At 41.8% G+C, this 25,597-nt stretch overlaps 1 protein-coding gene across 3 annotated transcripts in view; it reads left to right on the plus strand.

Annotated features, from left to right (window-relative positions):
* The window catches only part of E2F3 (E2F transcription factor 3), a 91,820-nt gene extending 66,895 nt beyond the window's left edge, over positions 1–24,925 (plus strand). For 2 of the 3 annotated variants that reach the window (XM_063665864.1, XM_063665865.1), the window contains exons 2-7: positions 11,035–11,146; positions 12,413–12,614; positions 13,938–14,096; positions 17,894–18,008; positions 19,319–19,454; positions 21,374–24,925. In XM_063665864.1, the coding sequence (XP_063521934.1) occupies positions 11,035–11,146; positions 12,413–12,614; positions 13,938–14,096; positions 17,894–18,008; positions 19,319–19,454; positions 21,374–21,636 (987 nt within the window). In that variant the 3' untranslated portion in view covers positions 21,637–24,925. Of the gene's footprint in view, positions 1–11,034; positions 11,147–12,394; positions 12,615–13,937; positions 14,097–17,893; positions 18,009–19,318; positions 19,455–21,373 lie in introns of all 3 variants that reach the window. The other variant, XM_054492110.2, reaches the window with a different exon arrangement.
* Positions 24,926–25,597: the final 672 nt, after the last annotated feature.

Consider the following 25,597-nt stretch of genomic DNA (forward strand, 5'->3'; position numbering starts at 1 on the left):
CAAATCGTCAGCACACAAAAAGATACTTCATCTTCTATAGTAAGTGGGCCTACCTTACACCAACACTGATAAAGTGAGGGGTTTTCTAAACATAGGAGAGAAAGTTCAGATGCTGGCCACTCAAATAAAATGACAGATGTTCACCTCGGGCATCAACACAGTGTATGCAACGAAGGAAAATTGCAGAATGACAGCCATGCAGCAGACTTGGAGAACCCCTAGCTAATCTCAGGTCTAGATATCAGGAGACCAGAGAGCTTCAGGCAGGAGGAAAAGTGGAGATTTGGTAGAATATCTGATATGATGGAGAGTTGGAAAAAATTTGAGGATTTGGTGAAGGCAAATGGTGCCAACGAGCTAGAAAGACAATTGGAAACTCCAAAGAAAACAAACAAGCTTTATAAGAAAGGATATATAGTCTCAGTATATTATTTGATACTGCAGTGAATACTGTTTATATAGTCATGATGTATAGCACTGGTTTTTTATTTAAACAAAACTAATTATGTAACTATTGGGGGGAAATGGAAGAAGTGAGATGGGTATCGTATCGTTGAAGGATGTCAGTACATTAGAACTAAAATGGCTAAACCAGAAATAGCTGTGTGAGCATATCACTTAGAGATACAGAGATGACCACCAGGAGAAATAGTAAAGGTGGTTCCCCCAGCAAGGTAGCCATTATAGGCTCTCTGAGCTCGTGGGTTTTGAAAACCCATGTGCATCTATTTGTTTTTTAATTGTCTTAAATTATTCTTAAAAACAAAATAAGTTTATATAGAAAGGACCACAGTCACCAGTTCATAAGTTAAATGGCTTTTATTCCAAAAGTTCTAAGTCAATGAGATTGCTTTTCCTTTAGAAACATTCATATATATGTGGTTAGATCCCCATACTAGTCCACAAATACAGGTTATAGTGAAATTAAAATATCCTAGTTTAGAAATCAAAAGAGGAAAAATGACCAACTTTGGAGTCCATTCTAGTAATCCAAGTGAGAAAGGATGGGGATACGGTTGGAGTTTTCTGCACACCTGTTCAGTTCACCAGTTATTCTTCTCTGAGATAGTCTGGTTTGTGATTAGGCTTCTCACCCAGTGGCTCACAGAGGATGCTACTCTCATTAGATTCTGCACTTAACCTCTCGCTGTAAAAAGCTGGAGAAGACTTTGGAGCCCTTCATCTTAGGTAATCTCGTCAATGACAGGTTGACACTAGGAGTGCATTTAGCTTGGCATGAAAGGGACCATAAGCTGTCCCCCTTCCTCATCATTCTGTACCCAAAGCCCCTCCCTGCTCACAAGCACCTCCAAACCAGGACTTCAAAATCTCTGCTTCTGTTCTTATTTGGACAGCCCATTCAACTCCGCTGACTTCACTCCCTTATCTGCATAACACAGCTCAAGAGCTGTCACCTCTTAACAATCTCTCCAGACCTCTACCCACTTGTCCATGCACCCCTCTTCATGCCCTCCTGGACCCCACCCTGGGCTCACTGCAGTATTCATTCATAATAAATTTCCCATTGTTTGCTTGCCTGTACACTTGTTGATAGCAGGGACCGCCATGTTGCCTTTATAATCATATGCCCATGCAGGGCTTGGTACATAGCAGGCACTCAATAAATATTTGAATGGATTCAAAAATGATGAGCCAGATTGAGTTAATACATAGTTACAGCTGAAAACTAACTTTTCTTAAAATCCTCATGCCCTGACCCACTAACCTAATGGCCAGAGTTCAAGTGAGATTCAGCTGTGGTCTGCTATGAAGCTGGAAATTCCCTCCTTTGGGTTATTTCACTGATGTACTTAACTTGGTCTTCATTCTTTTTATTTCTATTTTATTTCATTTTCCTTCTTCCTTTGTTCAAAATACCTGTCTCATCTTTGGCTTTGAGACGAAAGGTATCATCTATCAAGTTCTATCCCTTTCCTGATCTCCTATTAACTAGGGAAAAGGGAGTTTATTTTCGCATTCACAGTTTGTTAACACACAGCAGGCCATGCCTTGTGCTTGATTTAATTTTTCCTCTGGTGGATAAGAACATCTCTTCCCTCGCCACCACGAAGCTGGATGCCCTTTCTGGTGGCATATCCCATTTCTGTTTTGAACCCGTACATATTGAATAGTACATAAGACGTTCAGCAGTCTAGAAAATAAGCCACCAGATTTCTGTTTAACCCCAAATGGAAATGATATTGCTTTTCTTGTTATGCAAGTAACCCACGCTCACTTTAAAATGATTTTCAAATATAAAAAGCTAAAAAGAAGAAAGTAAAATCACCATAAGCCTACTATCCAAAGATTAATGCTTTTCAACTATTTGGTGTGTGGTATGTATCCTTAGATACTTGCTTTCTATGCATATAATTTTCTTACAAAAATAGTTTTACTATTCACACCTGCTTTTTTTAAGTTACATATGTCGCTGTACATCATTATTAATTGCATAACATTTCAAGATATAAATGTACAATAACTTACTGAATTTTTCTTCTGAGGTTGGGCATTTATGTTGCACATATAGGCCGGGCACGGTGGCTCACAACTGTAATCCCAGCACTTTGGGAGGCCGAAGCGGGCGGATCACCTGAGGTCAGGAGTTCGAGACTAGCCTGGCCAACATGGTGAAACCTTGTGTCTATTAAAAATACAAAATTAGCTGGGTGTGGTGGTGTGCGCCTGTAATCCCAGCTACTTGGGAGCTGAGGCAGGAGAATCACTTGAACCCAGGAGGCAGAGGTTGCAGTGAGCCGAGACTGCACCATTGCACTCCAGCCTGGGCAAAAAGAGCGAAACTCCACTCAAAAAAATAAAATAAAAATATGTTGGACATATGTGGAAAAATCAAATATTCAAGAAACAGGCTGTGCTGTTTTTAATAGACAAACCCTAGAAACAACCTAAATGTTGAGGATGTACTCCAAGAAGTAGAAATGCCAGTTAGCATGGTATAATGTATATGTAGACACATCGCTTTTTCAAATAAGATCAAAAATTGCAGAAATGTAAACATGAAGTCATTACTCATTTAATTTGACTTCCCAGAGATAACCACCATTAACATTTGGTGTGGATCTATTTTCAGGCCTTTTTCTCTATGGATTTAGGAAAAATTTTAGTGAAGTCTGTGGTTTCATAGTTTTTTATATTACACATATCTCTGCAACTTTAATTTTTCTCCTTTATATTTCTTGAAAGTCTTTTGAAGTCATCTATAGAGATTAAACTCCAGCCTGCCCCCCTCCAACACACACTCCTCACTCACATCTATCCCTTCTGCAGGTTGGTAACATTGGAGCTTTGTAATTTACCTGCCAAGGGACTTTGGGAATTTATTCCTTGGTTCATTCAAAATAAATAAGTCAATTTGACTGAGTGCATGCCATATGCGAGGCTCTGGAGAAACTAAGCTGCTTATGACCTGAGCTTAGAGTCCAGTGAGGAAGCCTGGAGTATGCATTTGTCATGGTGGTGAAATCATGCATTGGCAGCACGGATGTTGCTATGGAAGCAGAGGAAGGACATCTCAATAAGGCCAAGGGTGTCATGGTCACTGACAAATTATTGCATAGACCGAGGTTCAAATCCTGGTATCTGTGCTGAACGTGGAGGCTCACATCTGTAATCTCAACACTTTGGGAGGCTGAGGTAGGAGGGTCATTTGAGCACAGGAGTCCAAGATCAGCTTGGACAAAATAGCAAGACCTCATCTCTACCAAAAAAAAATTAGCCACTCATGGTGGTGCTACTCAGGAGGCTGAGGTGGGAGGCTTGCTTGAGCCAGGAGTTTGAGGCTTCAGTGAGCCATGATCACACCACTGCCCTCCAACTTGGGTAACAAAGCTAGACCCTGTCTCTAGAAAAATAAAAAATAAGAATTCTAGTATCTGCCCCTTGTTAACTGAGACCTCGGGTAAATCCTTAACTTCTGTCTCGGTGCAAGCTGGGTGTAGTAATACCTACCCGACAATGCCAGCATGATTTTTCACTGGGAAAATGATTACAGGAGAGGAGTATTGAATGTCCATTAGTAGATGTCTGGTTAAGTAAATAAATCATGGCATATTAATTAATACAGTATTATGCAGCTATGAGAAATGAGATCATTCCATGTGTTCTGATAGGGTCTAACTCGGACATGTGTTAGTAATAGAAAAGTGTGTGTTTTGCTACGATTTATGGGAAAAACTTTTTAAAGATGGGATGGTAGATAGTCTAGGTAAATAAATACAAGTATGTATATAGCTATCTGAAAGGATATCCAGGTAACTTCATAGTGCTTGCCTTTGAGGAAGGGAACTGGGATCAGGAGCAGGGAGAAAGTTTGCTTTCCATTTATACTCATTTATGCTGCTTAAATTACCATATACATTTATTATATGTAAAGAAGAGTTTTTAAATCATGAATAAAAGTGTGTCATTAAGGCAACATCAACTTAATATAGCTATTCAAATATTTTTACATGGGACTTTTCACAATCTTTTCATGAAGTAGTTATAAGCATGGACTTGTAGGTGTGCTTACTGGCTATAGAATCTTGGAAAAGTTAATCACGCTAGACCTCCCTTTTCTTCTATAAAATAGGAATTAATAATAACCACCTTATTAAGGGTGTTGTGAAAATAAGATAACAAAATTGAGTGGAAAACAGTTAACATGGTGCATAGCATATTATAAGCACTCAAATGTTCATTGTGTAATAATTAATACTAAAGGTCTGTATCTATCAGTGGTATTAATAATAATCTAATTCAGCTGCCTTATACCAAAAAGGGATATTTGTGGGCTCACACAAATCAAAGTCTGTGGCATGTGTGCCTTTGGGTATGGCTGCATCTAGCACCTCCCTTGAAGGCATTGGGACTCAGCCTCTCTCCAGCTCTTCTATGTTGGCTCACTTCCCAAGTAGCTCCAGGCTTGCACCCTACTGGCCTAATAATGCCCAGTGAAAAGAACCCAGCACTTTCCCAGTGGTTCCCAAGAAAAATCCCAGGATTGACTGACCCTTCCTGCATTGGTCATGGTCTCATCCTTACCCCAGACACTTGAGCCTCGGGATTGAGGCCAGGATTCAGTACTCACCTCTGCAACTTTGATGGGAAGAGTCATCCTAAATGTTGAGCAGTCTCAAGTCTTTTCTTTTCATGCTTGGAGACTAATAGAAACTGAGAACATCAGTAGAGCTCCTTCCCCAGTGGAAAAAAAATAGGGACAACAAATATCAGGCAGGCAGACTATAGATGTTCCCCACTAGCTCCAGTGGTAATTCTTTTGGGGTTTTGTGTTTTTTTTCGTTTTGAGAGAGAGAGATGGGAGACTTGCTGTGCTGCCCAGGTTGGTCTCAAACTCCTGGGCCCAAGTGATCCTCTTGCCTCAGTCTCCCAAGTACCTGGGACTACAGGTGCATTACCATTGCACCTAGCTCTAACTACATACATTTTCCTACATAGATTTTCAGAAATGCTTACCAGCACAACTGTTTCATTGCAGAGGCATGTTACCGTCCATGGGGCTGAGGTTTTAACATTAGCACATAGCTTGTTTATAGTACAAGTTACCCTTGAAAGTACTGCCGGAAGGTGCCACATGGAGTTCCACACAGAATCTCACAGAGCCAGGCTTTACCACTGCTTGGGACCAAATGGCCCGTCCTTCTGTTGATTACTGGATAAGTTGATTGTTTTACTGGTAGGGGCCATGTAATGTAAGATCTGTGCATAAACAATAAATACCTCTCCGATCAGTATGATGCTCACGCTGTGAACTAACAAAAATTGAGATGACCAAGAGAAGAGATTTCCATCTACCCTGGTGCTCAGCCCAGGGCAGGGTAGTGTAGACAGAGCTCACCCACACTATTTAAATCCTGTCATACAGTTTTTTGTTTTACCAGGCATGTGTGCTTGAATTTGCTAAGTTAAGCATTAAAATAATGCTGCTCCATCAAATATCAAAATTCTTAGCCCTTTTTCAAGAGATTCTAATTATTGCACCCACGTTCAGATCTGAGACCAAACAGGTAATATGTGGTCCCCACAAATCCAGTTCCACCCTCCCTGTTCACTAAACAGGGGAGGAAAAATAACAGGATAACCCAACAGGAACCTCCCTTCTGAAAAGGGGAAATGACATAAAGTGCTCACCTCCTGCTTCTTGTCATGTCCTCAACAGGAACAGCAGTTTGTAGAGCCAGTAAGTCCACCCCGAGTTCCACCTCCTGGGAGGAATTCTGGGGCTGCCCCTTCTTCACACCTCACTTATTTCTGGTGTGGCTTTTGGACCTAGTGATTGATTTCCTTAGAGGTTCAACATCATGAGCCTTCACTTTCTAGACTTAGTGATTCTCTCGCAATAAAAGTGCCTTGCAATTTTAGCAGCTTGTCCATCTAGCATTCAGATTTGATCAATTTATGGTTTGGTGCTTGGTAACTAGAGTTACACATGAAGACTAATCCTGGTCTTTCGAAGTTGGTTCTCAGTCACTTAGCAGCAGACCTCTGGAAATTTCCCTAACCTACAGTTTAATGCTTCCATAGGCCTTTGCCTCATGGCAGTCTGAAACAGCAGCCTGGGAGGCAGAGACAAAACTAATATGCCCCCAGCCTGCTGGCCAGTGGGTGGTTCTTTACTGCTGAGGCACAGCCCTAGGTCCCTAGGAGTTCTGGGTCCCAGACTCTTTTCCAAGTTTGCCTTCTTTCTGTTCACTTTATTTTTATTTTTTGAGACAAGAGTCTTTCTCTGTCATCCAGGCTGGATTGCACCAACCTCCACCTCCCAGGGCACCATCCAGGGCACCAACCTCCACCTCCCAGGTTCAAGCAATTCTCATGCCCCAGCCTCCCAAGTAGCTGGAACTACAGGTGCATGCTACCATGCCGGGCTAATTTTTGTATTTTTAGTAGAGTTAGGGTTTCACCAGGCTGGTCTCAAACTCCTGACCTCAGGTGAACTGCCTACCTCGGCCTCTCAAAGTGCTGGGATTACAGGCGTGAGCTATCGTGCCCAGCCCATCTGTTGACTTTAATTTGGGCAGAGAATACAGCTCTATGTCTCCTTAGATTGCTTTCTGTGGAGAAGGCCTCCATAGCAAAGCTGTTTTCTTTGAGGCGGGCCAGCCTCAGATGAAGTTTCTCTCTATCTGTAGTATCTTCCTGGCAGTCACAAGAAGTGACCAACACACTCTGCCACTCTCTAACAAGGCCTGCCAACTCCCTGTCACACCATAGCCATCTTGACTCAGCCAGTTCCATAAGCTGTCACTGGCAACAGCACAATTCTAGGTTCCCGACTCAAAACACTTTAAGCGGCCGGGCGCGGTGGCTTACGCCTGTAATCCCAGCACTTGAGGAGGCCGAGGAAGGCAGATCACGAGGTCAGGAGATCAAGATGATCCTGGCTAACATGGTAAAACCCTGCCTCTACTAAAAATATAAAAAATTAGCCGGGTGTGGTGGCAGGCGCCTGTAGTCCCCGCTACTCGGGAGGCTGAGGCAGGAGAATGGCATGAACCCGGGAGGCGGAGCTTGCAATAAGTTGAGATCGCACCACTGCACTCCAGCCTGGGTGACAGAGCAAGACTCCGAGTCTCAAAAAAAAAAATGCTTTAAGCAAAAAGGAGAGTTTACTGGCTAATGTAACTGGAAAGTCTGGGAAAGAACAGTTGCCCCCAGGGCATGACCAGAGCCACAGTTTTGAGTGGTGGTCTCAGACCCCTCTCTCTCCTTCTCTCCACTCTGCTTTCCGCTGGGGAGGCCCCATTCTCAGGCAGCTTTAGGCTCCTCACTTACCAACCTTACTGAAAAGACATACCCGCTTCTTGCCAGATAGTTCCAGAAACATTCCTGGGGTTAGCCTTTGCTCCTCCAGCCTTGGTCATGAGCCATTCAACCTGTTCGCAGTGGGGGCGGCGAGGGCAGGATGGGACACAATGATTAGCCAGGCCTGGATCACCTGTGTGCACAGATGCGCTTAGACCAGGAAAGGGATGGCTCCCCAAGGAGCAAACAGGGAGCTTCTGCCTGACAAAGAGGGAATGTTTGCTAGACCAACCACAGCAGGCCCACACAAGTCCAGCAAGCAGATTGTCCTTCCGGAGCCATTAGAGTGATGTTTGACTCAGCACTGCAGTAGAAAGATAAGGTGTGCCACTGAGGCAAGCCACATCGTAAAATATATATGTAAAGAAACAGATGAAATAATTTTAATGCTACATCTGACCCATTGACAACATTGGGGTTAGAGGTGACCTGACACAGTCAAAAATTTAGATAGATCTTTTGACTTCCCTAAACTTAACTAATAGCCTGTTGTTTGGGGTTTTCATTATTATTTTAGTGATGGGGGTCTTGCTACGTTGATCAGGCTGGTCTTGAACTCTTGGCCTCAAGTCATCCTCCTGAGTAGTTGGGATTACAGGTGTGATCCATGCACCTAGCCCTAATAGCCTACTGTTGACTGGAAGCCTTACCAATAACATAAACAGTCAATTAACACATTTTGTATGGTATATGTATTATATACTGTATTCTTACAATTAAGTTAGAGAGAAAATGTTATCAATAAAAGAAAGTTTGGAATGAATGAAAGTGGAATCCACAGGATAGATTTCCCTCATCGGCCAAGCAGGACTAGAGGTGAGGGTGTGTGAAATAGGCCATGCTGGCCAGAGCCGGGCTTTGCCTGAGTGTCTTACTCTTTTCCCTTACAATCTAAAGCCAGGTTTCTCCAACTTTAAGGTGTGTCAGAATCACCTGGAAGGCCTGTTAGATTGCTCAGCCCCATTCCCAGAGTTTCTGATCCAATGCATCTTAGGTATGCTCTAGAATTTGCATTTCCTAGCAGCTGAACTTGGTCCAGGGTTCAAAGTGTAGAAGGCATATGGGCATGTAAAGCAGCTGGATGAAAAAAAAATCATAAGGAAGAGAAAATATATTTACTATTCATTACTAGAAGTGGATCATCATAAAATTCATCCTGGTTATCTTCACATTGAGGAAGCTGTGGTGAAAGAAAAGAGGAGGGGTTGGTCTTACTGTCTCAGGGATGACAGAGGAGGAAGAAAACCCACATATAGGTGGACACACTCATGGCTGGGTGCAGTGGCTCACGCCTGTAATCCCAGCACTTTGGGAGGATGAGGCAGGAGGATCACTTGAGCCCAAGAGTTCAACACCAACCTGGGCAACATACAGAGGCCCCATCTCTACCAAAAAAAAAAATTTAAATTAGCCAGACATCATGGTGTGCACCTGTGGTCCCATCTACTCAGGAGGCTGAGATGGGAGGATTCCTTGAGCCTGGGAGGACAAGGTTGCAGTGAGCTGAGATCACACCACTGCACTCCAGCCTGGGTGACAGAGCAAGACCCTGTCTCTAAAAAAGTAAAATCAGTGGACACAGACAGTCCAAACCCATGTTGTTCAAGGGTCAGTTGTATTTTATTTATTTCATTTAACATGTGATCACTACTAAAATTGTTGAGATATTTTACCCTGTTTTGTACTAAGTCTTCGAAATTCATTATGTATTTTACAATTATAGCACATGTTAGTTTGGATGAGCTAGTAACCAGTGGCTATCGTAGTAGACGGTGCAGGGTTAGCTGGTAACTTTCCATAGAGGGGCTGAATATCTAGCTTCCGCTGATAAGTTATTACTTACGTTTTCACATCACGGGGAGTTGTTTTGAAATTGCATATCTCGGCTGGGTACAGTGGCTCACGCCTGTAATTCCATCACTTTGGGAGGCCAAGGTGGGCAGATCACCAAAGATCAGGACTTCGAGACCAGCGTGGCCAACATGGTGAAACCCCGTCTCTACTAAAAATACAAAAATTAGCTGGGAGTGGTGGCGTGCACCTGCAGTCCCAGCTACTTGGGGAGGCTGAGGCAGGAGAATCACTTGAACTCAGAGGCAGAGGTTGCAGTGAGCCAAGATCACGCCACTCCACTCCAGCCTGGGCGACAGAGCAAGACTGTCTTAAAAAAAAAAAAAAGAAAGAAACTGCAAATCTCCTCATTAGAAGAATCTGCCTGAAAATGAGCCTAAATACATATTTTTGTGCTGAGTGTCCAGTTGGTGCCATTTATTTTCTAAAACACCTGTCATACCCATACAATTAGTACTTAACAACTGCTTAACCATCTATCTTTTCTCTTGGACTCGAAGCCCCTTATCTATCTTGCTTGCTAAGCCCATTGCCTAGGTACCTAGAAGACACTATGTGGATATTTTAAAATTTAATTGGAGTTAAATTAAAAACTTAGATAAGGGCTTCTCATTTGCCAGGCTTGATGAGAAAATGGAGAAAGTAATACTGGTTGAAGCCCAAGACTGCATGTTTGCAGTATTTGTTTTCCCGATGAAGGACCGTTTGTAGTCTGTGACTAGTTGTGTTACGATCCAATCACCCTTTCTCTCATTGAATATACAGTATATAGAGAGAGTGATTGAAAATCTACAGAAACCCAGGCTCTGTGCCAAGCACTGGGTATACAAAGATAAATGGGAAACAGTCCCTGCCTTAAAGGAAATGAGAAACAGATAAGTCTTACAGTAATACCGAATAAGTGTTGTGATACAAATAAACACAGAGTGTTTGGGGAGCACAAGGAAGGGGGTCCAACCCAGGTCAGAGAATGGGAGATGGGCAGGAAAGACTCACTGTGGAAAGTGAATTTAAGCCCCATGGCGCCTGTGATATTCTTAGCATCCAGCCCCATGCCAGGCACATGATGTGTTGAATCAATGAACAAAGTGACTCCTGAATCTAATGCTGAAGGATCGCTGTGTTTGTCCAGCTGGGTGTGGACGGATGATCACGGCAGGTGAAGAGAGTGTGCATGACAACCCGGCCTACAATGCTAGAATCCTGGCTCTAGGGAACGACAAGATGCTGAGTGGGGTGGAGCAGAGGGGTGAGAGCTGGCATGAGCCTGCAGCATTTGGCAGGCCAGCCCACAAACTGCCTCCCTTCTTGTGCTTGTCCATATGACCGGTGACGAGAGATCGCACTTTCTTATTACAGGCAAAGCGAAGGCTGGAGCTAGGAGAAAGCGGTCATCAGTACCTCTCAGATGGTTTAAAAACCCCCAAGGGCAAAGGAAGAGCTGCACTACGAAGTCCAGATAGTCCAAAAAGTAAGGATCTTTTCATCTCTTTCCTTATTCTCCTTGGTGTGGCATTTCCAACTTTCAAAGCTTATGGCCGGAAGGATGCCAAGGTGTGAATAATTCTGGCATGTTTTGTTCTTTTTCATTTCTTTCTGTGCTTATCCAAAAAAATAAATACAATGTCAGCAGACAACCAGTGAAAGGCTACAGAGTCACACTGGTACCATAAGGGAAGGCTTCTTTTAACTGTATGCAGTTTCATTTTTCAACTCGGAATACGAGCTTTTGGCATCATTCTATATCAAATTTAATTTTAACTTCCCTTAATGGACATTGCTTCAGAGTCTGAGGCAAACTGGATGTCCATGGACTATGCCAGAGTCACCAGTGTCTGTGCCGACCTCAGTCTCCAGCTCAGCATATGGTAGCGTAAGAATTGATTGAGCCCAATAAATTGCAGGCTGTTTCTCTTTCTATCAAATACTATTACCGTTTCTTGTGGGAGACAGAGAAACATAGGTTAGAAATAGCCAACTAGTCCCATTATGTATGTGTTTGCATTTAACATAAGGGCTAAATTAGACTTTGTTCTCTCTCTTCCTGTAGTTCATGCATTAGGCAATCCACAGATTGTGTGACACTAAATTAAAACCTTGACCTGTGCACCTATGGGGGAACAAGTACAATATTAAGTAAGGAAATTTCCTTTAAGAGAGATGGGGAGATTTGGCAGAAGACTTTTCCAGGTAATTATTTATCAAAATGAAGCATTATTTGGAAAATTGGTGAACAGGTGATCCAGGCGCACACAGATACCAGAGCCTGAAAGGCCATTTGAGATGGGTCTGTTTAAGACCTTGTCCTGCAGTGCTAGTGAGACTCATAGCCTGGCTCCATCACCATAGGCCTCATGTGTGCTGGTCCCCTGAGGCCACAGCACTCTTTCATTCATTTGACAGATATTTTTTAGCACCTGCTATGTGTAAATTCTTCATTAGAGCCAGGGAATAGTGTAAGCCAAGGTAGAAACTCTTGAGAAATTCAAGGTGAAATGCTTTAATCAAACCCTGGAATTTTTACCATCCCTTCCTGTTCTAATAAAAAACTTTCATAGCTTTCTATGACTTGCCAACAACAACAGCAACGACAGCCTTGCTTCAGATACTAATACTTTGGCTGCAGTGGGAAAGAGAGCTTGCTTGACTGCAAAGACACCCTTCATTTCTTTACCTTTCCCCCTATCCCCCACCCGCTCGGTTTTTGTTTTTCTTTAAGCTCCAAAATCTCCCTCAGAAAAAACGCGGTATGATACGTCTCTTGGTCTGCTCACCAAGAAGTTCATTCAGCTCCTGAGCCAGTCACCCGATGGGGTCTTGGATTTGAACAAGGCAGCAGAAGTGCTAAAAGTGCAAAAGAGAAGGATTTATGATATCACCAACGTTCTGGAAGGCATCCACCTCATTAAGAAGAAGTCTAAAAACAACGTCCAATGGATGTGAGTAGGAGTCCTCCCCATGCCCCGGCTCTGAGGGGGTCATTTCAAACTGCCTGGTTTCTTAGTTCCCGCTTTCACATCCACGCCCACACATTCTTTTCTTTTCTCTCCTACTGTTTTCTTCTCTCTCGTTCTCTCTTCCCTCCTCAGCTTCTAAGCCAGAAGTTCGAAGTCTCTTTACAAAGAGACTTTGTTTAGATACTGTCAGAGATAAAAGGATTTATAGTTGATGAGCATCCAGCAAGGGCATCCTTAAAGAGGTCCCTGCAATTGGAAAGTAGACTGCTGTTCATCTGTTAGGTGGATGTCTGTGTGCACCCACATGTGTATCTGACAGATGTGTACACGTCTTCAGCTTGTTTCGAATAAGAATCTGGAGATGATGGCTTATGGGTTATCTATGTGTATATGTACAACTGCGTAGTTACAGAATATCTTTATCCATGGTTCTCATAGCAGATTAACTCACTTTCTGGGTAAATTAAGGCAAGACTTAAATGCCTCCGTTTTGTCTGTAGAGCAGGGATGGTAGCATGATACTTATACACCCACACGTTTGATTACATATGTAATATATTTTGTGAATTTTAGAGCATCTAAATAGCTACTATAAGCACAGTATTGAATTATTAAAGCATTTTGGAAGGAATAATCCTGTTACAGGAGGGCTTTGAAAAAACACTAATTCAGATAGAAGATGAATAGGTACCTTTTTTGCACTTTTTAAAATTTTGTTGACAGTGTAGTGACCCATTTTGGCCTCTGGTTTAGAGAAACATATTGTGTGCTGGTCTCAGTTCTTGCATACATCACATACATCTGTTTCCTTTACTTTCTTTTCTTTTTAGTTGTTGGTATAAGACCCTCAGTAATTACCTGGGTTTTTGATGCTTTTTTGGATGGGTTTTTGTTTTTTTGTTTTTAATTTTGAACCATTCCATCTTCTCTGTCTTTCTCTATCTTTTTATCCTTTTTCCCCTTTCTTCCCCCACCACCTGGGAGCCATGGGGCAAGGGAGGAAGGTGGTTGCCTTCTTTTGCCTTCTGAATTTGAACCTTCTGAAGAAGTAGACCTCCCCTGGAGGAAAGAATCCTGAAAATAGCAGTGCGCTTTCACTAAATCTCTATGCTTTGAAAAGTGCAGAACTGTATTTATGAAAAAAAAAATATATACATATATATATGTATAAATGTTCTAATTTTAACACTTGGCTAACAAGCAATGTGACCTCCTATGTCAAGAGGAGACATTTACCCAAAGGATCATTTCTCCTTCCCCTCCCTCCCATAAGTAGCCATGAAGAGTCTGTGTTTGGGTTTCTAGGGGCTGCAGTCTGTCTGAGGATGGGGGCATGCTGGCCCAGTGTCAAGGCCTGTCAAAAGAAGTGACCGAGCTCAGTCAGGAAGAGAAGAAATTAGATGAACTGATCCAAAGCTGCACCCTGGACCTCAAACTGTTAACCGAGGATTCAGAGAATCAAAGATATCCTTTGTGCCGCCGGTTCTCTGGGGGTTAGTGCTTCCTAGACTATTTCCAGAGTTGATAATCTGACTTACGCACAAGGTAGATTATTATTCTGATGTCATGCAAATGAGTACCTGTGTGCCTGCTTGTGTGTGTGTGTGTGTATGCGCGTGTGTGTGCAAACCTAGTTAGCTTTGCCTAAAAAATCAGTATTTATGGTAAGATAGTCACCAACTCCATCCTATTATTATCTATTTTGATACCAGGTGGGAACTGTTTTTTAAAGCATTTTTTCATGTGTGGTTGAGACATATGGGTACACTCGTAGCGTAAGCCCACACTATTAAAAGATACATAAGGTGTCAGTATTAATATTAATGACAACACTAAGCAGATTCGTCTTTGGCTTCCCAGATTTTTGGTGGGTGTTAGCTGTCACTGTTGGGGTTCTCACATTCTATTTTCTTTTCATCAGATATCGTAGCAATTGAAATTGGTTGAATCTATCTGATTGGGCTATAGTTGAAGGGCTTGAAAGAGTAAAGAAAAATCATACTATAACTCTTAAAGTGCATTCTGCTGATTCCCAATACAAAAACTGATTTCAAAAGCACCCCAAGACCTGAGAAACCCCTCTCAATTCATCTGTTCCACTACAAACATTAGTCCTTGGAAATAAAAATACAAAAGATCAGTTCTTGTTCTCAACTTCCTGACAATCTATTGATGATCTCAGGAAAACTTGCTCTTCATCATCTCACTACAGACAAAGTAAGAGAGAGATTGACTCATTATGTCAAACAAGACTTGCCAATATTCTCAGTTATTAGAAGAAGACAAAAAAAATACTGTAAGTTATCCCAGCTCTAGTTTTCTTTCCAAACTTCTGATGATTCCATATCTACCATTATTTGACAAAAAATAAAATATGTTCTGCCCAGATTCTTCTAGTGTCTCATCTTTAACAGACTCCCCCTTGGAGAATATGGAGATATTTATTTTCTTCCAATGTTGGCAGTTTTTCAAACCTGCAATTGTTCCTTTCCTGTTGACCAAAGAATTAACCTTGTCAGCCGATAATTAGTGAGATGGAAGAGAGGTGTAGTGATTTGGACCCCCAGTGGTGGGCAGAGTGGGTTTACAGGGGAAGAAACCAACAGTTGGGCTGTTTCATTCATTGGTTGGGAGCCCCACTGTGGAAGAGATGGGTGGTTATATGTGATTGGCAGCCTTCCGGGACATGTGGCTTATGGCATTGTCACCTATATTAGCTTCCTCTGGGGCCTTTGTTGCAGAAAATGAAAGCTTCCTTGCAGGGAACTTTGAACCCAAGGAATAAATTCAGGAGGGAGCCACAAAGGAAGCACTTTTAAGTTTGTAAGATTAGAAAATATATTTGCACAATTTATTTCAGTTCACCATTCAGTTCCGAAATTGGTACAGCTTGTTCACAAATGTGTTGAAATTTTCCTTCCTGCAGCATGTTGAGTAATTGTAGATGAGTTTTTCTTTTACACTTGATCTTAGCCAAAAGGCCAAGAAGCGATGAGTTTTTATTTTAATAAGTTCTTGTCATACAGCTTTTTGACAGTGAGCTGTAGTGTAAGTACCTGGTTGTCAGTTTTTTCCAGGGTTCTCAGTAAAAAATCAGAACTTCCTGGCCCTCTATAAAGGCATCAGTTGGCTTCTTTGATGGGTTATGTAGTGACCTAAAACCCAGAATCCTGCAAGAGCAGCCACTACAAGCTCAACACTGAATTAGCCATCATCTCAACTGTAAAGATTTGAAGGAGATAGTCTGTGATAGATCCCCTACATGTGTATGCAGATTTCGTGTGAATGTGCTTTTTTTCTGGAGTAGAAGTTCCATAGCTGCATTGAGTTTCTAATAAGAAGCTACTACAGCCAGACACGGTGGCTCACGCCTGTAATCCCAGCTACTCGGGAGGCTGAGGTAGGAGAATCGCTTGAACCTGGGAGACAGAGGTGGCAGTGAGCTGAGATCGTGCCACTGCACTCCAGCCTTGGTGACAGAGTGGGACTCCGTCTCAAAAAAAAAAAAAAAAAGCTACTATCGTAAAGGACATGATTTATTCTAGGGTCTCTAAGCCCCCCCTCCTTTTTTTATATTAAACATATTAGATCACAGACTCTTTCAGCCATTAAATACATTATACTACCTGCTGAAATGCCTTCATTGGTTTATTACTTGCTGTTTTATCCTAGGAATTTTTTGTGGGTTCATATAAAAAATAATAACTGGCTAAAGATATTGTACATTAATTGTTTACTCCATGTCCCTTATATAAGAAAGCCATGCAGACTTTTCTCTTTTCATGCCAAGTGTCAAGGTCACTTGAATACTCTTGTCATGTCATAAGTACCATATTCTTTCATGATAGCCTTTTAGGCTTGGCTGTCAGGACATTTAAAAGAATTGTTCAGTGCTTAGAAAAAACGACCAAGGCCGGGCGCCGTGGCTTACACCTGTAATCCCAGCACTTTGGGAGGCTGGAGGCAGGCAGATCACTTGAGTGCAGGAGTTCAAGACCAGCCTGGGCAACAGGGTGAAACCCCATCTCTACTAAAAATAAAAAAATTGTCTAGGCGTGGTGGTACACGCCTGTAGTCCCATCTGTTTGGGAGGCTGAGGCATGAGAATCATTTAACCCCGGAGACGGAGGTTGCAGTGAGGTGAGATTGGGCCACTGAACTCCAGCCTGGGTGACAGAGCAAGATTCTGTCTCAAAAAGAAAAAAGAAATAACTACCAAGAATACTGAGATATTATTCTTTTCTCTTTTCCTAAATCAGTGTTTCTCAAATTCATTCAAGTCGCAGAGCACCTGGAAACTGCTTTCTTCCTCATGAACACTGAAATATTGATAGAGTTAATATAGTATCACACAAAGGATAATTTTTCTAACAGAAATAATGACACTTTTTTCTGTAGGCGCTGTCTGCCTGAGCAGTATTCTGAGTTCCTCCACTAATATATTTGTTACTTATTTATTTATTTGGTGGCTGCTGACACTTGCTTATAGATAGAAGTAACTGGAGTTTCAAAAAAATTATGGCTAATAGAGATTACATTTTTTTTTCCTGCAAATTGGAATCTGCCGTCATTCAGTTTGAGTGACAGAACACTTTATTGGAGTTCATGGAATGCCTGTGCTACAAAGGACCCTGGCTTCAAGATAAAATTTCTGACCACTTAGTTTTTGATTTTCATATGCTCATTTATTTTAACTATTCTGTTTCTATGTTTAATATTTTAAATAGCCATAGTCTTTTTAGAAATGGGTAGGATAAAGCTATTCATTTCTTTAGTTGTTTTGAGTGTCAACCAGAAATGAAGATTCATGGGAGACCCTAAACATTTGCAGATCCAGAAGGGGACACATGCGCATACTTTTTTGAGACGGAGTCTCGCTCTGTCACCCAGGCTGGAGTGCAGTGGCGTGATCTCGGCTCACTGCCAGCTCCGCCTCCCGGGTTCACGCCATTCTCCTGCCTCAGCCTCCCAAGTAGCTGGGACTACAGGCGCCCACCACCACACCTGGCTAGTTTTTTGTATTTTTAGTAGAGACGAGGTTTCACCGTGTTAGCCAGGATGGTCTCGATCTCCTGACCTCGTGATCTGCCAGCCTCGGCCTCCCAAAGTGCTGGGATTACAGGCGTGAGCCACCGCGCCTGGCCATATATGCATACTTCTAAGTCATAAAATACTTTAAAATTTTCCTTGCATCTATTTTGTCATTTTCATCATACTTATATCTGAGGTAATTAGATGGAAGATTCCTTGACACTCTTTACGTTAGCTTATGTTACATATCAAGATATTCGAAAAATTAGTGGCCTTAAAGACCAAACTGTTATAGTTGTGAAAGCCCCTCCAGAAACAAGACTTGAAGTGCCTGACTCAATAGAGGTAAGGAGACAGCGTCTTTGTTCATCTGCAAAGATCTTTTTGGAATACCTGAAATTGAATGACTCATTGACTCATAGTTAAAATCTGTCCCCCTCCTATGAACTTCATGGTTCTTTCCCATTTATTTTACTTAACCATGCATTTTAAAACATTTCAGTGGTTTGATGTTCACTGAGTATTCAAACAACCTAACTTTGACCTAGCAGGATGTTCAGTTCAAAGTGGTATACGCTACCCTGTCCCTCTTGTACTTTCTCTTTTTCATAATTTGTCATCAGATGGTTTTGATCCATTTGAATCACTTTGGAAAGTTTATATTGATTATCCTTTATACAGTCCCTACCACAAACAGATATATAAATGTTTTAAAGTCTCTTCCTAACTTATAACATTTTGAGAGATCAAATGGGGCTTTGGGTTAGCTGATAGACTAGAATATTGTAAGAAAGTAGGGGGCATATTTTTATAATTTTCAGATATACTTGGATAATAGAGGCCTAGACTACAACTATAACATAAAGAGTTGTAGTAAAAAGAAAATGCATAGGAGATAAAAAGAGAATGAAAGTTACACGCTTCCATCTAGGGTAGACTTCTTACCTTAAAAGATAATAATAGCTCTTTGACCTAAATGAAAAAGATTTTTAAATGTTAGTACGCTGCATTCTCTTAACAGATGCAGTTCCTAGCACTTAAGAATACTATTCATCAGTATACAGTTCAACATGAAAAAGTCCTACCATAAAGGAACAATAACATGGAAATACTGAATTTGGAACACTTAAAGGACCTTGTAATAATTTGCAGAAAAAGAATATATCCAAAGAACACAATTCACCTCACCCATTGCGCTATTTTCAGAATGACTCCCCTCTCCCTCAAGCCCCCCCAAAAGAGTTTTCTTTCTCTAGGGCAGGACTCAGCAAACTTTTTCATTGAAGTCCCAGGTAGATAGTAGATATTTTTGGTTTTGCGAGCTGTACAGCCTGTGTCTAGACTATTCAACTGTGCACCTCTGACATTGTAATATGAAAACAGCCAGAGGCAATAATAAACAATGGGAATGGGTGTGACTCTCTTCCAATAAAACTTTATTTACAAAGCCACTTGGTGAACTGGATTTGGCCCTTAGGCTGTGGTTTGCTGACCCCTGCTCTAGAGGATGACAGTCTTTCATAGAGTTGAACTAGTAGGGAAAAAGCAAGTGAAAAATGAACATTATTCTTACTTTCCATTTTTAGATAAGAATTACTATGGCTTTTATTTCTAAAAGAACTTCTGATTCGAACTTCTCCCACTTCTGTTCATAGAGCCTACAAATACATTTGGCAAGTACCCAAGGGCCCATTGAGGTTTACTTATGTCCAGAAGAGACTGAAACACACAGTCCAATGAAAACAAACAACCAAGACCACAATGGGAATATCCCTAAACCCGCTTCCAAAGGTAAAAACTCCTCTTTGGTCTTTTAGAAACTATGTTGAAAATGAGGGTGACTAGAACCATCTGTATTGGAACTACAAGCCTAGGCAAGAAACACAAACTTCTATTGGTATCAGGTAACATGTTTTAAAAGACATTCTGACTGGTTTGCAGAAGAAAATAATGATTTGGGAAAAACGGCTCCTTCACCCACTTATGGAGTCGCTTCAGGCTTTTGCTATTGGCAGAGAACTTTCCTTGCAGCATTTTTGAAAACCAGCTAAAGTGAGGAGCAAAGCTGTGAACTATCTTGTTGGATCATCAGAGACACTTGGCCACACACCTTTGAATCACACTGCAGAGCTCATCAGAGAGGGAAATGAAAAAGGTTTGAGGAGAAAAGGCTTTGTTGGAGAATTTTTGTCTTATTTTCCCACCCAGTGAGATGGGGAAAGGATATGGGAGGAGAACCCTAGGAAAGTAAGTCTTGCCAGGCGCGGTGGCTCACACCTGTAATCCCAGCACTTTGGGAGGCCGAGGCAGGCGGATCACAAGGTCAGGAGATCGAGACCGTCCCGGCCAACACAGTCAAACCCTGTCTCTACTAAAAATACAAAAATTAGCTGGGCATGGTGGCACGTGCCTGTGATCACTGCTGCTCGGGAGGCTGAGGCAGGAGAATCACTTGAACCAGGGAGTCAGAGGTTGCAGTGAGCCAAGATCCGCCACTGCACTCCAGCCTGGCAACAGAGCGAGACTCCATCTCAAAAAAAGAAAAGAAAATAAAAAAAATCTAACTTCTCCTTCCCGCTCTGCAAAGAGCAAAGGAAGCTCTTTGCAGTATATATTTTTCCATTTCCTAGCTTGAGGAGATATATATGCAATTTTTTTCCTTAGTGTCTCCCTATATAGCAGCAAGAATAAGGGTGATTTAAGTGAATAAGTCTGATTTAATACTGAGCAAAAGTACATCACCTGAAATGGTAAAACAAAAGGCCGTCTTTCTTCACCACAGAAATCCAAAGTGGATATGTCTTATTGTATGTATTTTTAGAGATCTTTTTAATAAGCAGGTTGTTCAAAAAAGACTGAGTTAAAATCAGTGAATTCTGCATGTAGTCCCAGCTACAGGGAGGCTGGGGTGGCAGGATCACTTGAGCCCAGGAGTTCGAGGTTAGAGTGAGCTATGCTTGCCTGTGAATAGCCACTGCACTCCAGCATAGACAACATAGCAAGACGCTGTCTCTTAAAAAAAAAAAGTTCTTTTTTCAGTTGGTGAGTTTCTACTAGGAAGCCAGCTTTTCAGTATGTATATATTGTTTTGTTTTGATTTTCTTAAAACAATGACTAGATAGCAGAGAGAAGTTTTTGAACTTGTTATCCTCTCATCATTGAAGCTATTTGCATTCGTGTTTATTGACAGTAGTTATTTGAAAAATGAGTGAGTAGACTAGGGCCAAAGAAAGATGGCCAGGCATGGTGGCTCACACCTGTAATTTCAGCACTTTGGGAGGCCGAGGAAGGCAGATCACTTGAGCCCAGGAGTTCGAGACCAGACTGGGCAACATGGCAAAACCCTGTCTCTACAAAAAAAGATTAACCAGGCATGGTGGCTCACACCTGGAGTCCCAGCTACTTGGGAGGCTGAGGTGGGAGGGTCCCTTGAACCCAGAAGTTCAAGACTGCAGTGAGTCATGATCACACCACTGCACTCCAGCCAAAAGAATAAGACCCTGTCTCAAAAATTAAAAGGGGGAGTGGGGTGGCAAGGAACTTTTTTGTACCTGTTAGCATAAAAGGTGATCTGCATCATAAAGTCGTCTCATTGTCATTATTAGCGGAAGGTACGTGCTTTTTTCTAACAGCAACATTTACATTCTTCCAGAAAAATTCATTTGATTTTTCTAACTTATTTTTTGTTTCCACCGATGTTTTCCTTTCAGACTTGGCTTCAACCAACTCAGGACATAGCGATTGCTCAATTTCTATGGGAAATCTTTCTCCTCTGGCCTCCCCAGCCAACCTCTTACAGCAGACTGAGGACCAAATTCCTTCCAACCTAGAAGGACCGTTTGTGAACTTACTGCCTCCCCTGCTGCAAGAGGACTATCTCCTGAGCCTCGGGGAGGAGGAAGGCATCAGCGATCTCTTTGATGCTTACGATTTGGAAAAGCTCCCACTGGTGGAAGACTTCATGTGTAGTTGATTATGCTTCGTGTGAACTCTCCTTAAAAACCGATATTTTTTTATCATGGAACCAGAACATCTGTCATGCAGTGTTGTCCCTTCCTACCTTCTTCCTCCAAGAGAGTATCATGAAGTAAACTACAAACTTCAGAAGAAAGCTGACATTTTAATGAATTTTTTTAAAAAATTAATAAACAAATTGTCTAAACGCACAGTTGCAGGCTCCCTTGGGAAAGCCCTGCTTTGCTCCAGGCTCCAAGATCTCCTGGCTAAGTCAGCAAGTGAGAAAATGTGCAATCAGGTGTCTCTCACCCCGACTTTTCCTTCCTCCTTCCTCCCCGGATTGGCTTGCTGTGCCTGACGGATGGGCTGTAGAATGGGGTCTGGCCACCTGGCCCGCTGGGAAACAGCAATCTTCCTTAATAGCATTTCAAGCCGTGCCTTCTCCGCAGAATGCATGTCTTTGGGGTCTGCTAATATGGAATGGAACTGCAGCAAATGCAAACTTGAAGTCATGCAAAAGTATGAAATGGATTTCTTCAGCTCTTCTTAGGAATATTTAAATTACTGTCATAATTCAGTTTAAGCTATGAACTGTGTGTCCCAGTAGGAGGTCAAGAAAACCTCCACAGCCTTCTGGATGAAGAACCTGTTTTCAAATACACTTGTTGCAGATACAGAAGACTAGTAGAGTTCTGCCACTCTAAGCTGTTGTGGATTTTCCTGTCTCCATGAACCACTCCCATTCCCCTGTCCCCAATGTGTTTGTGGGTTTCCAGTTGATTTGTAGCAAATGCCTACTTAGTTCTTTGTGGATTGTTTTAGACTTTTTATTTTTTTAGCTGCCATTTAAGCATTCCTGTGGCACCCATCACCATTTCAATTTAATTGTTTACTTTGAAGCGGTTTTTGCAAATTCATATTACTTAAGCAGAGGGAGAGAACCTCTACTGATCAGAGCATCTAAACCTGTGTGATCTAAGGTTTATCAGCCTCTGCAAGGAGCTTTGTCCCATCGTGCTTCCATTCCCAGGAGGGGGAGCTTGGAGCAAATCAGTCCTGGGGCTTGCTGACATGGGTGGCCCATTGGAAAGGAGAACCAGGTCAGATGATGTAACAGCCCCAGGGAGCAGCAGGCATGGGTCCCTCCATCCTTGGGCTTCCCGGGCCCCTGTGACAGGGGAAAGGGCTCTCTTACACCGCACTCAGGGAGACCACTTCTCAGGATGGGGTCAGATGGAGAGACCTCTAGGGAGAAAGACATCCCCATTGTGTGAGTGGCATTTCCTTAAGCTGGCAGGAACAGGGAGCAGCCCTGTGTCGGGGGCTGGAATGGTTCTGGCCAGACCCCGTTCCCCTTCCTCTATGAAGGAATAAGTTGGACCAAGGGAAGTCGGGGACGTAGAAAATGAAGCAAAACAATGCCAGGGCATCTCCCGCTTTACTCTTCAGGAATGGTGTCCCAAGTTGGAGGCTTTGTGTCAGCTGCAAATCCTACCAGTTATGTCCAAGAATGGCTTTCCCTTGGGCAGATGGCAGTGGCCATCTCCCGCTGGGAATATGGCGTAGTATCTCTGGTCCATTCTTTGGATGTTAAGGACTGCGGGAATGAGGGAGTCAGATAAAGAACAAACCTCGAAACGAACAGTTAAATTGAAATGCTATGTGCCTGACCCAATGGTAGGCACATAGTAGGCACTCAACTCATATGTTTAATTGAATTGAAAATATCCCTTAGGAAAAAAAAAAAAAAAAAACACAAAAAACCACAAGAGCCCCAGCCAGTTTACTCCAGGTAGATTTCCACAATATGCAAAGTGGTGGTGGGGTCAAGACAGATGACACCAGCACTTTAAACTCTTTGTGTGGGTATGTGTGGGTGTATGTTTGGGAAGAAAAACAAAGGTGCAGACTATCTTCCTTTTTTCTTCTTCAGCCTCCATCCCTGGCCTCCTCCCCTCACACACACTGGACTTGGTACAAAATGTCGGTGTGGTCCTAGATGAAGCATTGGGGTGGGGGAGGGAGAGGGAGCTTTGTGTTAAGTGCCTACTGGAAATGCACTGTGGGGTTTTTTCCTGTATGGGAAACCATTTATGCCAAGCTTTTCCCCATTTCCCATATTTATCTCATCTGGTTAGCTGCCTCTGCTTCCAGCTTTGTGTAATTCTCTTTGCCAGCTGCACAAAGCTGATTTTTTCCAAAGTCTAAAGACTGAGCTCACCTGGCTAGATTGTTGTGTGTTTTGTTGAATTTTTTCATAATGTAATGCCATATTTATTGTTTTAAAAATGAAAGGAATACTAATAAGTCTTAAAAGTTCCTTCAAGCATAAGATTTTTTTCCAGTTACTGGGCTTAACTGGTGTACATTAATTAGATGTCCATACTGTATTTTGTTTGCATTAAGTAATTTTCTTTTTGACTTAGTATCCGGCACACAAAGTGGGTTAGTACTACAGTATTTGCGTTACCTTAAGTACTAAGTATGCAGGTTTCCTGGTACCATTGAGTTGCTGCTATTAAAGCTCACACACGAAATGGCTAAAAGTTACAAGAGTGCAAATTATGACTGCGTGAGCCTTAGAAAATAAAATGTATAAAGGGCAACATATGAGCTGTCAAACAGTGTTAGGAATGTGTTTATATGTACAGAGTTGTGCATAGCAATCGTTTTATTTAAGTTGATATGTAGTCTACTCACATTTTCATTATTTAGCAATTTTGTACAAAAATAGCAATTAATTTGTAAACACTGCCAGAATACTTTCTAGCTGGTTTGTAATTTTTTAAGAGTGTTATTTTGTTTTTGTTTTTCTGTTCTTTGTTGTGGTTCTTGTTTTCATTTTTGTTGTACGTGTAGATCTGTAAATAAAATTGCAGTATTTAAAGCTTAAGCTTTCAGGAAAAAGAAAATAAGAATTCAGTGTGTGCATGACAACTCGTGTGTATGAGAAGGAGGGATATGAAGGAAGATGGCTTGCAGAGTAAGTTGGGTGGCAATTGTCAGGGTGTGGGAATTTCTTTTCCTACGGGGTACGTGATTTTGTAAAAAGGAAGTATTTCTCCCAAAATTGGGAGTAGGCAAACTACTAATCAGTTTAGCTTTGTGTTGTATGCTAGTTTAAAAAAGAAAATATGTAATATAATGTAAAAAAAAACAACAAAAAAAAGCTTTTATGATGGATTTTGTAAATAGATTTGTTACAGGGTGACCTGTTCTAGCTGTGATCTTACCACTTCAAATGGGTGTAATTTGAATAAATTTTGTATGGTAAAGGATCAATAAAATGATTTTTTTTAAGAGTTCAGGCTTGTGGATGGGTTTTCTTTAATATTATCTTATGCTCCTCTATTAACTGAATTTTTTTTTTCTTTTTCTTTTTTTTTTTTGTTTTTTGTTTTTTGTTTTTTGAGGTAGAGTCGATCACTCTCACCCAGGCTGGAGTGCAATGGCGCAATCTCGGTTCACTGCAACCTCCACCTCCCAGGATCAAGCGATTCACCTGCCTCAGCCTCCTGAGTAGCTAGGACTACAGACACCCGCCACCACGACTGGCTAATTTTTATATTTTGAGTAGAGACGGAGTTTCACCATGTTGGCCAGGCTGGTCTCGAACTCCTGACATTAGGTGATCCGCCTGCCTTGGCCTCCCAAAGTCTGGGATTACAGGCATGAGCCACCGCGCCCAGCCTATTAATTGAATTTTTTAAAACATTCTTAAACAAGTTAAGGAGAAAGGCTAAACAAAAGCTTAAAACATCGTTTGCCTTACACGGTATTTGGGACTCAGAACGTTCAGCAAATATTTGGTGACCACTTCCGGTGTGCTCTGCACCCTCTGAAGTAGAACTTACCTTGTCCATTTGACCATGTGCAGAAACCACTCGGACACTGAATAATTTTTACACTGAAAAAGTGACAAGTTTCATTCCTCATAAGGGTTATAAAGCCAATACATTTTAATTCTGAAATCTGAT

Source organism: Pongo pygmaeus, chromosome 5 (genome assembly GCF_028885625.2).
Source record: "Pongo pygmaeus isolate AG05252 chromosome 5, NHGRI_mPonPyg2-v2.0_pri, whole genome shotgun sequence".
Lineage (NCBI taxonomy): Eukaryota > Metazoa > Chordata > Mammalia > Primates > Hominidae > Pongo > Pongo pygmaeus.